Here is a 15,056-nt window from a genome sequence, read left to right as displayed (position 1 = left end):
ATAAATTACGGTTCACAAAAAAAGGTACGAATATTGGCAATGTACAACATGTAATAGCTTAGAAATGTTTCCAAGGTCTTAGTATTAGATTCTTGTAAATAAATGTTAATTAACCGTAAAGCTGATTAAAATTACGATTTTTGATAAATTGAATTCTTTTGTTTGACCTTATGAACAACATAGGTTTTTGGTTTTTACCGCCCTTTTTAAACCAGTGGCGCAAACCCACGAGGCGGCATTTTGCTATCTTCACAAGGGCTTCACATGGGCAGGTCAAATAGACTGACATTGGTTTAAATTCTTAATTAATTCTTATAAATGAATGGATGAAATGAATAAATGAATTTCATAGTTAAATTATATTTCTATTTTCTCAGTTTGAAATTTTTAATTAATAAGTAATCAGGTAGCAAATATCACGATTCTCAGCCAACAATAACGAAAAAGGCATCAAATATCTTAAACCAATTTAGTAACCGGTTAGAATTAGATTATTTTTTTAATAAGAAAGTTTATTCGTTTACAAATTTTCTGTAGAGAATTAAAAAGTATCTTCGGTTTGGCAAGTTACGAGTCTGGAATCTCCGGCGATACTTTTCTAGCGCTCTGTCACTATTTTTTCGGTTTAGGCTATATACTAATAGTACCGACTTAATCGGAGGCACCCTGTATATATGGATTTATACGCATAGCATAACATCTGCAAAAACTCAAAAGAAAAAACTCATGATTCATAAAATTCTGTAATGCTATAAAAAGTTTTTTTCATCAAAAACTGCCTCAACTGATCTCTAAAACATTTGAGTGACATCGCCTTTTTAATCTCGCTTGGTAAATGATTATAAATATTTTGACACCCTTTTAAAATATTGATTTCTTAGTAATAGTACTTCTAGGAAAAGAGAGTTAATTATTAAAATAAGAGAAAGGGATTAAATTATTTACTTGGTGTGTCAAATATCTAGTCCATGACACAAATCTACTCAGTTTTTAAATAAAAGGGCTGAACCTTCCGAAAATGTGAACGTCAGTCACTCTAAGAATGTTTTCCTTCCTAAATAATGGGCGATCATTGGTTGTACAATTGAAATTAAGACAATTTGACCAATTCTGCTATAACAAGTTCAAATTTTTTTTTAACCTGCCCTTAGCTCTTTAAGTCAACTTTTACAGAATCTGCAAACACCTTTCCCTAAGATTACTGTATGCTAAGATTACTGTATTAAAATCTCAGACAGCAGTCACATTTTGAATCATGTGCATCAATTTTGCTACATGTGGCTGGTTATATAGAACCCCCTAGTAAAGCCCACCTGCCATTTCTGAATGATTTTCACATCAGCTGCTCCACAGTTTTAAGGAGTCCATTGCTCACTTGTTTTACACAGTTTATTATGAGCCCATGCAAGTGAAACATTTATTTTTGTAAGTTTGTTGGTAAAGATGAAATAATTCCTAGGTAAAAGTAGAACCGTAGCCCTTAGTAGAGGATATTGGATTTAAGGTCTATGATTTGTAATTATTTCTGGTTCTTTGACAATATTTCTTTTTTAGGTTTTTTGTTCATAGAGGTCCGCAAGCAGTATGAACGAATTGGATAGTTTGAGACAGGAAGCGGAAACACTTAAAAATGCCATCAGGGTAAGAATAAGTTTACTTATTAACTTAGTTAACTGATAATAACTAATTTTTTTTATTTCAATTCTATTGAGGTATGACATATAAAAGCTTTAAAATATGCATATGAATGTTATGCAATGCCTCAAGTGGCAGGCATTTGCATAATCATTCTATGGACACTTTGAAACAAATTATTACTCTTGGTTAATAATTTTAATAACTTTAATAGCAGCTTATTGATTTAGGGAGGGAAGCAGAAAGCTGGAAATAATCTTTAATAACATGTTTATAGAAAGTTTGGCTTTCATTTATGATAAAACCGCACAATCTGACTAAATTAAACAGAACTTTAATATGTGAATGAGTTTTGTCAGTTATATAGTACTATTGATATATCGCTACCTTCCAGGAAGACCATCACAACTCGAAAATTGCTATTTTTCAGTAGAGGTGTTTAAAATATCCAATATTTATTTCATAGGGCTACAATGCTTTTTGAAAAATATATTTAATTTTTTTTTGTATTATTAAAGACCCTTGTGGAGTATATTTTTTGATTGTAATTTTTTTGCCGGGTCATCAAACAAAAAATACAGTTAAATGTGACAGTCTTTATTGAAAAAATGAGATTTTTTTATTTTATTTGAGTTAATTAAAGTTCAATTCATGTAAATAAAACTTGTTTATTATCTACTATGACATCGCTAAATCACATTTTTGGTAACATATTTCAAAAAATTATAGTAATGAACTCTTATAATACTAGATTACACTTAGGTACATCAATACAAATGTATTTAAAGAAAAAGGAATGTATCTTTAAGACGTATTTAAAAAAATAAACTAAATTTTTTGGTATCTTCTTAAGTTATAAAAACTTCCTCTCTATCAATGCAAAAATATTTTGATAACGTATACTTACTAGTCTAGATTAAACCTAGGTTACAAACTCAAAAACGTATTTTTAAAACGTATTAAAAAAAACTTAACTCTTATACATAGTTAGTTTCTTAAGTTCTGTTTAACTCTTAAGTAAAAACATCTAACAATACAAAACAGTCAAAATCTATGATCTATTTAAATAAATTTTGGTAGAAACTATTATAAAAGTCAGGTATTATGTTTTTCTCTAGTAACTGCATAATAAAGACTGTAAAAAAAGTAACAAGCGGACAGCAAACATTATAAGTGCGATCACATTGTATCACTTAAAACTTTTGAATTTTGAAAAAATTAAATAAGTTTTAGGATTATTTTGATTATCAAAATATCTTTAATGAAAGAGACTGGATTTGTTGATTGCTGATTGACTGATTTGGACTGTTTGAGATTTTATTTAACTTGTTTCATAACATTTTATACAAACAAAACCGGATTTTTATTCAAGAAAGAACGTCATAACAGTAAAAACGTCCTAAATAAAAAAATTTCAACACAAAGTAAACAAATAATTTATTTTTACAAGGAAGAGCGCACTATTCCTGAAGATTTTTTTTTTGAAAAAAAAAATACTTTATTTACATTTTTCGTAAAAAAAAATCGGATTCGTGACGGTATTTCCAGAAGGTAGCGATATATACTATAAATATAGTACTAGTAGTGAGAGTATCGATATTCTGACGTCTTAAATACCCAAAATTTCTAGTGATTTAAGGTAAAGTCCAGTGAAACGATATATTAGAATGGTCACCCGTCAAAACACCAGCATTCCACCTGACAAACAATGTCATCCACCTTCTATTTACATTGTTTGACAAGTAAAATGCTGGTGTTTTGACGGGTGACCATTCTAATATATCGTGGCGCTGGACTTTATACTTGAAAGGATACTTAAAATATATTTCAAGTATATTAATAATATATTTATATTTATTTATTACTTAGACTTTCAATTTTTAGCCAAAAATCATATATTCATGTAGATCTACATAGTTATTTGATAATTTTGTTTCTAGGTTTAGGAGATATCCTGAATTAGTATCTAACACTTAAGGATATACCGATTTAGATACAATGTTTGCAATAAATTCTATTCTAAGTTCACATTTCATAGGAATAACCTTAGCAATAGATAAGATTTTCTTAAAAAGCAGATAGGAAATTGTTGGTCACGATTGAAAATGGATTTACAAAACTGATAACATATAATGTTTATTGCAAATCCACATACTCTCATTCACTTTATGGTTAAAATGGTATATTATGGGTTAAATCATTAGTCTTAGTACCCCTTAGGAAAGGAAACATTTTCAGTAGACTTTGGGGCTAGAAAAATTATAGCACTTTACCCTAAGCAGAACCATTAACAACAAGTTAGTGGCTTCGAACTATATTTTATCAGAACCAGTGGCGGATTTGAACTTTTGCCGCCCCTAGGCAATTTGAAACTCGCCGCCCTTATTTTAACAAAAAATGCGATTTCCATATTTTTTTTTTGTGAGTGCTTAATCAATATTATTGTTGATTATTTTAAGAGGATTACAAACATTAATAAAAAAAAACAATGCTCTGAATCTCATTTATTTTATTCAAATTATTATATGCAGTTAAGTCAATAATTGCTTTTTCCAACATCACAGAAAATCACGGACTTCATAATCTGGCCACTGTCAATAACACAAGAGCATTTAACTTGTCTTTCCGCAATGAAGATCGATGATAGTTTTAAACACGTTTCAAGGCAGAATATGATCTTTCAGCACTACAGTATGAAATATAAATAGTTTAAATTCTTAATGCAAAAAAATATATAATTTTTCCATAATTTACGCCCCTAAATTCTGCCGGCCCAGGCAGAAATATATGAGATTTAGAACTGTTCTAGAATATATCATATTTTTTGAGCGACATTTTATTCATAACCTATAATATTCTACCATCCTACTGTTTACTTTAGGGTATAGTAAAATTACATTATTAATTTTCAACTCGTTATAGTATTTAAATCATTCTTTTTTTATGAATCATTCAGAACTAAGTTGAACAACATGTTTGCAAAAAGCATGTCCACAAGATAATTATGAAAAAATACATTTTGATTGATGTTACTATTTTTAAATAGTGTAACTAAATCAAACATATGTAGAGTGTTTACCGATGACGTTCGACAGTTATTTTAATCATATATACAGACAAATTCAGGAAATATTCAGCGCCAGCTTAAACAAAAATAAAATTCGCCGTCAGGTGGAAAAATTGTCAGGTTTTCCCTATCTGAACTCTTTTTTGTGGGTGAAAATGATATAAGAGAGTTATCTACGACAAGTAAACATTTGAATGCTTAAATAGTAATTTCCTATAAGTAATTACTCGTTTATAAGTCATTGCCGCTCAAATTATTTGAAATTCTGCGTTCTACTTTCTACTTATATGTAATTCTCTTTCTTCTAACTCTTGATATGTGATCGGATTCCCCATTTCATAATAGGATTAAAATAATAGTACTCTTGTTTTGATGATAGCATATTAGTGCAAGTGAAATATGTGTTGCTCCAGAAGAGTCATAAGTCATCTGGGAAAGCCTACAATTTTTATATTTTTTAGTATTTTATTTACAAATAAAAGTCCACCACAGAAGATCGTGATTTATCGTGTAACATCTTTCTTTTAACGTATATTTTTCAGTGAATTACTATAGTATATGACAGTTCAGACTCAACCAACCTATTGATGAGAAATTTACCTTTTATTGGACTGCATTTGTAATGGATTTGAAATGGAACTAACACAACAAATATATTTTTCATTTTTATCTTTATAGAAATAGTTGGATAACTTCAGCTTTACATTGCTTACTTACTGGATCCAATCTGCTCTTCTTTTACTATTCTTAGATTGATTACCATTTTGAACTCTTATTTCCTAACAAGGGACTGGATTCTAAAAGCACTTGATTAATTAATTTTCAATTGCCATATTAGAAAGTATGACGCTATATAAATAAGACGAAAATGAAAACTTAAAGAATCTTAAAATTCTTTGGAAATATATCTACTCAACTATTAAAACTTATAGCAAAGATTTTACCTTCCACTATGGCAAATTTGCCGGCCCCGGCAGCGTGGTGGGGACGTTACTGTCTAGCAGTCGTGTGGCCATGGGTTCGAGTCCCATAGTTGGCATGGGCGTGTGTAAGTGTCTGTCTTAGTTTTAAGTTTGTGTTTGTGATGTAATAGATATAAGAAAAATGTGATTGGTTGAATGGAAAAAAAAGTCCCATGCCAAAAAAAACTATGGCATATGATGCAACCACCAACTCTGATGCAGAGGGTATTGCGTTTGCGCAGTATTTATTTTCAACATTCAAGGCTTTAACATGGTGAGTCATGCACTTTTTGTCGCCAAACTTTCTGGTTAAGGAACGGGTGCAGTGCTCAAGTGGTTTTGTTCATATTTTGTGTGTCAAAAACAGGAGCTGCTTGTTCAAAAGAGATCCTCCCATCAGCAGGCGCACCTCAGGGAGGGCACCTTGCACCTGGACTTCTTATTATGTACATCCAATTTAGTAGGAAAAAAACCCTATTGTGAATATTTACCATCTTAATAATTCAATTATAGAGTTAGCAATAAGGCATTCAAAATCTTGGGATTCATAAAAAGAAACACTAACGACTTTAATAATCTATTGGCGCTGTAGACTGTATGTTTCTTTATTAGTAAGATCACATTTAGAATTTAGCTGTCTTGTGTGTATCCCATATTTGCTATTAATGCTAAGCTGTGTATATTAACTCCTTAGAATGAGTTCAACATCAGTTCTTAAGATATGTGAGTTTTAATCTTAATATTCCCATGGATATGCTCTTTAATATGATATTTGATTTATATTAGTCTATTTAAATTTTTTTTTAGTTTACTTTTTATCATGTCATATTGAGTTTTTGAATATTTATATGCTTTTTATTGTTTACCTAGTATGCTTACTTAGACCCCTACTAGTTTTGGCATTTATAATATATTTTAAAAGTTTTGTATCTTCTTTTGTTGTAATTACAGTATAAGGAGACTTTGAGATGGACACTCTGCTCCTAAATAAATAAATAAATAGATAATATACAGAGATGCTGAAATAACCTCTACGGAAGATAAGTCACTTCTTTGAAATGGGTTTCAATTAGTTGCATAGGGTTAAATAGGAAAAATCCTGTTTTTATCATTGTCGTTTAATTTAGGATGCTCGCAAAGCGGCCGCAGACACGAACCTGGCGGCCGCCACCGCGACCCTGGAACCGATCGGGCGAGTTCAGATGCGCACCCGACGAACCCTCCGCGGGCACTTGGCGAAGATCTACGCAATGCACTGGGGCTCTGACAGCCGGAATCTAGTCTCCGCCTCTCAGGACGGCAAGCTTATCGTATGGGATAGTCATACCACCAATAAGGTATGCGTACATTTTGTTGCTACAAGCCAATAGTGGCTTGAAATAACTAATAATATAGTGCTACCGTAAGAAATGATTGCAAAATTCAGTCCACCTTGTGATGCTTAAGAGAATTAGATGCAGCAGTTATCACACAATTTTTAAGAACAGTTGATTTTTTTCTCAATTTGGAGGGTACATACATTACATCTGGTATCCCTGCCACATTTATTATTTATGTAGCCATTACAGAAAAAAAGAGATTTAATCAATTTAATGATAGTTAAATGCCTAGAAGAGAGGTCATTGCATATGCATTAAATTACTTACACAATTATTTCTCTATAATATATAGGATTTTTTGTATAAAACACGATCAATCAGAGCAGAAGGATTAATATGAGGAACATATTTTTAATGAATTTGCAGTTTTCGTTTATAGACATATACATTTTTTTATACACATCTTTTTCATTGATTGCAGAAATATATTTTTTTTAAATGTTAACACAAATTTACCAATTGAATTTTACATGTTTAATTTTGGCCTAAATATAAATTTGTTATAGGTTCACGCTATACCTCTTAGATCGTCCTGGGTAATGACTTGCGCATATGCCCCGTCGGGATCCTACGTAGCTTGCGGAGGTTTAGATAACATATGCTCTATTTATAGCCTAAAAACGAGAGAAGGAAATGTGAGGGTGAGCCGGGAACTGCCCGGACACACGGGCTATCTGTCCTGCTGCCGGTTTCTAGATGATAATCAGATCGTGACCAGTTCCGGCGACATGTCTTGCGCCCTTTGGGACATCGAGACTGGGCAACAGGTCACCAGCTTTCTGGGACATACCGGCGACGTCATGTCCCTTTCACTTGCTCCCGACATGCGCACTTTTGTTTCAGGTATGTTTCTTTCATTTTATTTATTGGCATTCGTACATTTTTTGCTGTAAATTAAAATAAAAAAAGGAATATATAGAGTGACCCACTGAAAAGATTGCACTCCTATTCATGACTCTCCTAGCATGTTTTGGAAAAGCCACTCGAACACGTCAATTTTAAATTCAAGGGGAACGTCCTTCATTTATAGCCCTACACTACAGGTTGCTCCAAAAATAAGATATTGCGTTACACTTTAGATTTCTAAATAGAAACACTCCTTTTTTTAATTTTTAGATTGTCCATGTAGTTTTCACTAACTTTGGTATAATAATGTTTATACCTATCTTCAATTGTTGTGGAGCTATTTGATTTTACAATAAAATTCTAGAAATGTGATAGTATCATAAAAGGGATTATATCTTAAAAATACATGTACAGGCCCGGCCGGTTGAAAGAGAACGACCTGAACGCGTAACTTTTCGTACCGGGCGCACGGCGCCGGCAACGTCGCGCTGGGCCGACTCGCAGATAAATTACGCTAAGCGGATATTATTTTAAAACCAATATGGGTTTATCAGTATATCAGTAATCCTAATAAACAAATAATTGATCTGTGTCATCTGTGCTACAAGATAGGCGACTTTCGGGCTACGATGTTGGATTACAGGCACAAACAAATTTTGTTTATTAGGTAATATAAGTCAGGTAGACCTACTAAATGACTTGCATGGCCAGTATTGTGTTAGTATTATTATAAATATAATGAAATAAGAGCACCGAGGCACTTTTAAAGAGGATTAGCTACCTGTACTTAAAATAAACAAATTTAAGGAATTACCCTCGATCGTTTCCCAAAATTTACAATACTTTTTTATAATATTGTATTATTAATACGTAATACCTGGTTCCAGCCCTTTTTATAAATACCAGGGTAAGTGGGCTTAATTTATTTAGTCCTTTTCGTGATTCCAAAGAGTTATTACAGTGTTGATTATGCCTCGTTTAAGTGATTCCGTTAAGCACCGCATCATCGCCAAATTAGAAAATGGTTGGTCCATTTCTCGACTGGCTGATGAATTTGGTATATCCAAAAACACAATTTTCAAGTTTCAAATCCATTTAAATCCGCCGTTGAAGCCATGTCTACCACAGCATTCCCAGCAAGTGTTAGAACTGCCCGAAAAAGATTAGCTGCAAGCAATCTGAGATGTCGGACAGCCAGCAACCAGATTGAGTTAACCGAAACTAATAAAGAAGTCCGGTTGCAGATATGCCAACAGTTTAATCGCTTACCGATGGGTTATTGGGAGAGAGTAATCTTTAGTGATGAAAATATGTTCCAAAGTAAATACAACGGTAAAGTTAAAGTATACAGACCTTCGACGAGTTCAAGATATGACGAAAGATTTGTGTCACCCAGCAGAAGAAGTGGGCATTTTTCCGTAAATATATGGGCTTGGATCAGCCACCGAGGACCCGGAATCTGCTGGAAAATTGATGGCCGATTCACAGCAGATCGTTATTGTGAAGTGCTTGAAGGAGGATTGATACAAAGTGCCAGAGAAATGTATCCTAAGGGATTCGTTTTTCAGCAGGACAACGCTTCTGTACACACAGCAAATATTGTTCGCGACTGGTTTACCGAAAACAATGTCGAAAAGCTAGAATGGCCGGCGAAGAGTCCCGATTTAAATCCTATAGAAAACATATGGGGTAGCATGGTAAGGTCGATGGAGAATTTCATACCTGAAAATAAGAATGCGTTTTGGCAGAAAATTCAAGAAACCTGGGAAGAAGTAGCAACTCATGATCTCTGCTGCCAACTAATAGGTTCAATGAGCAGGAGAGTTCAGAAAGTTATAATAGCTGAAGGTGGCTATACGAAATATTAATATATTATATAATATAAAATTATACGAATTTTATTTATTTTATACTTACACACTTTTTCTGTTACCCAAATTATTTAAAACATAAGATAAGAAATAATTTAAAACACAGGGAATAATCGAAATTTAAATTTAAATCAAAATATTTCTTTTTTGCTTCAAGATGCCACAAGGCACAAAGATATTTGCATTTTATGGTTTTATTCCTACATTATATAAAAAATCTATTATACCTCAAGTAAATTATTGTATTTAAAACTTATATTGAACTTAAATTAAATTAAGTATATCGAACGGTATCGTTACAGATTTAAGTTCATATTTCTTTTAAATACGTGAATAAGTCTATTTTCTTCTTCTTTTCAATTGTTGAGCGTGTGAGATAAAAATTTCTAAATTGATTTTTGCTATAAGTGACGTAATACCCAATATAATAAGTAACTCATTATGAGTTCGTCACAACAATACAGATTTTACTTTTTATTCCTACAGTCGTAAATTTCTACTATCCGCTACTTTATCTGGGATTCCAGCGCGACGTTGCCGGCGCCGTGCGCCCGGTACGAAAAGTTACGAGAAACGCGTTCAGGTCGTTCTCTTTCAACCGGCCGGGACTGTACATTAAAGTTGCCATTAATTTGCTATAAAGAGATAGGTCAATGCTGAAGTAAATTGCTGAATGTGGTGTCCACTTACCTCCATGCAATAATAAAGATTCTGTTCAAATCTGTTCCTTACGTTTTCAAGTGATTTATTTATTTATTTTCGGGATGTCCCCATTCTAACAAAATTTCAAAATAAATTATGTCCTAACCCTAAATGTATATAATTATTCTGCCATCAACAAATATATTAGTAAGATATAAAATGAACTTAATCTATTAAATATCCAAATTATCTATAAATCAACAATATATCTATCTAAATGTATATTATGTAGCAGCTCAAGATATACAAATAAGATAAAACTTCCAGAAAAATTTAAGCACAAACTAACCTTGGCCGAAAAAATAAATGAATACAACAATACAGAGTTTTCCCCAGTTGAGTAAAAAAAATATAAAACAACTAAAAACATACCGTTAAAATAATCAAAATAAGATAAGTAAAAGCAATCAAATTTATTTGATACTTAACACAGAGTACTCAACGAGTAAACTCACTCAGACACCTTTTAAGTTTTAAAGGCTTTAAATCCACTAAGTCAAAAGCCTGATTAAATCTATTTCCCAACATGTGGAGTCGATTAATTGGAGAAAATTTACCATATGTTTTGTATGGTGACATTCAACCAGAAAAGGGGACGTCTCTCTAAGGACTTTGGTATTGCACCTAAAGTTTATCCGCGATAACAATTCAGGGCAATCAATAGCATTATTAATCAACTTGTGAAGAAATATCATATCACACCTCGTTCGATAGTCCTCAAGAGAAGTCATATTTAGCCTTGACTTAAGTTCCAATAAAGACTCATCTCGTACATTTAATCGCCAGGCACAAGTCCTGAGAAATTTATTTTGGACCTTATCAAGACTGTAAATATGGTTAGCATAATAAGGGGACCAGACTATGGAAGAATAAGACATGACACTACGAATAAGTGTATGATATAAAACTGAAGGTAGCTACTGAAAAGTCTTGAGTATTTCTAGTTATAAAACCAAGAGTACGAAGGGCTTTACTAGACAAATTATCTATATGGGGTATGAAAGTCAGGGAACTGTCAAACAACACCCCTAAATCTTTAATTAGCGATACTCTTGAAAGTATATTACCGTTTATGTAGTAGTCAAATGGGACAACTTTTCTAGATTTAGTAAAAGAAATGATAAAACACTTATCCTTATTAAGATGTAAGCCATTAGAGACAGACCAATTATATAGAGAATCATTGTCTGATTGTATCATCAGGCAATCAGACAACTTTAAAATATGTAAAAATAGCTTCAGGTCGTCTGCAAATAATAGGAATTGGCAAAATTTGATAGTACTAAAAATATTGTTAATAAATAAATTAAAGAGTAGAGGTCCCAAATGTGACCCTTGAGGCACCCCTGCAGTGACCAAAATAGGAACTGAAAGTGAACCCCTTACATTAACAAATTGTATCCTTTTATGTAGGTAACTATTTAGCCAAGAAAGAAACCACTTAGGGAAACCATAGCATCTTAATTTAAAAATGAGCAATGAGTGGATGACTGTGTCAAAGGCCTTCAAGAAATCAGTATAGATGGAGTCGACCTGATGACCCTTCTCGAAAGCCCTGACAATGAAGTCATGATATAAGACAAGGTTTGTAGAAGTAGATTTACCCTGCCTAAACCCATGTTACTTGTTGATCAAGAGACCTCTACAATGCCAAGTAAGATATTTGTTTAGGATAAGCTCAAAAAGCTTAGGGATAGCAAATAGCATAACAATGGGCCTGTAATTTTTTATATTATCCCTGTCACCATTTTTGAATACAGGAGTTATAAAGCTGTCACGCCATTTCTCAGGGTAAGTTTGTAATTTTAAAGACAAATTAAATAATGTACACAAAGGTCTAGACAAACGTTTATAGTTCTTTTTAGGAAATAGGTAGGCACATTATCAGGACCATAACTCAGTTTGTTCTTAAGGCCAAATACAGATTCAAAAACCTTAGATAGGGTGAACTGGATAAAAGGCATGCTGACAGAATTTGCTACTGGAAAATTAAAGTTAGTGAGATCAACCTCATCAGAGTGACAAACACTAGAAAAATAGGTAGAAAATAAGTTTGTAATATCCTCCCCGAATCTGCTGAAATACCATTTAAATGCATAGCATTTGGGATACCATGACTTTTATTAAGAGAGTTAATATGATTCCAAAATTGTGTGGTCTCAGATTGAATTGACTCATTTAAGGTATCAATGTAAGATCTATAGCATTGCTTAGTATGAACTTTACATTGAGTACGTAGGTTAGCAAACAGGATATAATCTTTAGCTAAGTTAGTACTTTTGAATTTAGCATTAGTAGTCTTTTTGGATAAAATAAGATTCCTTAATTCTGGGGAAATGCAACAAACAAAAAATATATAAACCTTCCAGGTTTATATATTTTTTGGGGTACGTAGAGTGAGATTGCATATAAAACTACTTCATAAAAGTTATTCATTGAATTATCGATGTCTGAATCATCAAAAATGCTAATCCAGTCCACTAAAGAAAAATAATATTTGAAATTTACACTATCAGCATTTTTAAAATCAAAATAAGTTGTACTATAATCCAACCTTTCAATCCTATCACTAACCCTAATAACACAAATTGTTGCTAAGTGGTGAAAGTTGTTTGGAAGAAGATTGTCTAAAGCTTGTTGAACAGATATTTTTATGGCATTCGTCAATACTGTTAAAAATCAGATCCAAAAATACACCATGATTGTTTGGAATAATGTTAGATTGTCTCCTATTCAGATAAGAAAATGATTCACAAACTATTTTGGCTGGATAGGTCAGCGCGCACTCAACTAACAGACCCTCTTCAATTGAGTAATTCCAAGTGGCTAAGGGTAAATTGAGGAGTGTTTATTCAAAAAAGGACATCCACATTTTATAATTTTGAGAAAAACGAAAAAAACGTTTCAGAATGAGACCTTTAGAGCTAAAATATTAAATTCAATAAATTATAATTCTTTGATTCCCTAAAACCATATTTCCAAAAGATGTTTTGAATACTTCTTTTTTTTTAAGAGAAAAATCAAAAATAATTTTGGACATGTCTTGTTTTGAATGAACTAAATGTTTATGTCCCATTTTGTTTGAACTTTAAATTATTAATTTAGGTTTTTACGTGTTTACAAAGTATAAATAAATTTTAGGCACTGTTTTTATTCATAAACTTTTATTTAAATAAAAAATACAACATATTTTTCAAATATGTATGTCATTGTCAGGTTCTAAGCAGTTATTGGTATGTTTATCGTTGAACATTTTCCATAGCTTGTTCAAGTTTAGTTCACAAGACAGGTAAACACGACAGGACTTACTGCGGTTGTAATGGCTTTCAGTGGCTGGCAAATTATTTAAAAAATCACGAATTTTTTGCTTCTTGTCCAAATTTTTGTTGCCATAACAGTCACCACCCCGATTCTCTTTAGGAACGTTTCCGTCTTGTACGGTTTTTATTAAAGTCTGTATTCGGTTCTTTGAAACACTAAAGGCTAAATCAAAAAACTGCCTACAAACGGGCACCATCAAAAATTGCTCTCCTTGTCGAATTCGAAAGAAATAAGAAGCAATCATACTTTGGCCTTTCTTTTTTCTTCGTTTACACCATCCCTAGGTCTCTTCCTTTTCGGCGGACAAACAGACAGAAGATGACATCATTTCTGATCTTGTAATATTTTATTTGGTGTCTGGAAAAACTCAAAATATCAGATTTTTTCACTAAGGCACATTTCAAGGAATTGGTGTTATGTTCACACGGTCTTACAAAATTTCTTAACGTAGGATTTGGATCAGAATACCTAGAACAAAAGAAAAAGATAGGTACAATAAGTCTTATCAGGTTGCAGTAGCACAATCTACGTTATAATGCACGTACGAGTAAGGAACAAAATATTACCTCTGTCGTTTTAAAATATCCACTTTTGGAACTTTAGGCTTTCTTTTTCTACTGCCAACATTAATATTTCCCACTCTGACCTCCATATTAACTTTCATGTGAGGCGGACATGTCTAGTTTTGATCGAACACAACACCTTCATATGGGAATTTAACGGGGACATGTATTTTTTTAAACGATTTGAAGGGGTTAGTCGATAGGAATGATAGAAAAGATAGAAAAATCAGTATAAAACGTATTTTTAACTTTTGTGGACATGTCCCTTTTTGAAATAACACTCCTCAATTGTAATCTCCAAATAGAAATACAAGTATATTGGGAAAATTGTCCTTAATACTTTCAACTGCTGAGCAATGGGCACAGTAGACTTCTGAAGAATTTGGAGAAATGTAAACACAACCCAAAATATTAGATAGCTTACTATAATCCACTTGAACAAAAATGTGCTCCAGATTTAAGATATCAGTCTTGAGTTGTGTGGCTTTAAATTTATTGTGTATAGTCCTTTTATTCTTACTTGAAGAAGCCAAATATTAAGCGACCGCAAAAAAATATATTGAACTCTGCCGCCGCGCCGTCAAAGGCGTGTCGTTAAAATAAAGCGGGTGGGTAATATAATAAGATAATCTTAATATTTTCAATTCAGTTTTTTTTTTATAAAAATTGTTTTACTAGAAAAATTAACTTCAACTGCTTTGATCTGAATG

The 15,056-nt window shown here is 32.4% G+C and overlaps 1 protein-coding gene across 2 annotated transcripts in view; it reads left to right on the top strand.

Annotated features, from left to right (window-relative positions):
- Positions 1 to 15,056, top strand: part of LOC126738235 (guanine nucleotide-binding protein subunit beta-1) — a 54,912-nt gene that overhangs the window by 14,470 nt on the left and 25,386 nt on the right. For both annotated transcript variants that reach the window (XM_050443474.1, XM_050443475.1), the window contains exons 2-4: positions 1,555 to 1,641; positions 6,792 to 7,001; positions 7,550 to 7,886. In XM_050443474.1, the coding sequence (XP_050299431.1) occupies positions 1,585 to 1,641; positions 6,792 to 7,001; positions 7,550 to 7,886 (604 nt within the window). In that variant the 5' untranslated portion in view covers positions 1,555 to 1,584. The remainder of the gene's footprint in view (positions 1 to 1,554; positions 1,642 to 6,791; positions 7,002 to 7,549; positions 7,887 to 15,056) is intronic.

The sequence above is a fragment of the Anthonomus grandis genome, chromosome 7, assembly GCF_022605725.1.
Source record: "Anthonomus grandis grandis chromosome 7, icAntGran1.3, whole genome shotgun sequence".
NCBI classification, from domain to species: Eukaryota; Metazoa; Arthropoda; class Insecta; order Coleoptera; family Curculionidae; genus Anthonomus; species Anthonomus grandis.
This window is presented reverse-complemented; position numbering and strand designations above follow the sequence as displayed.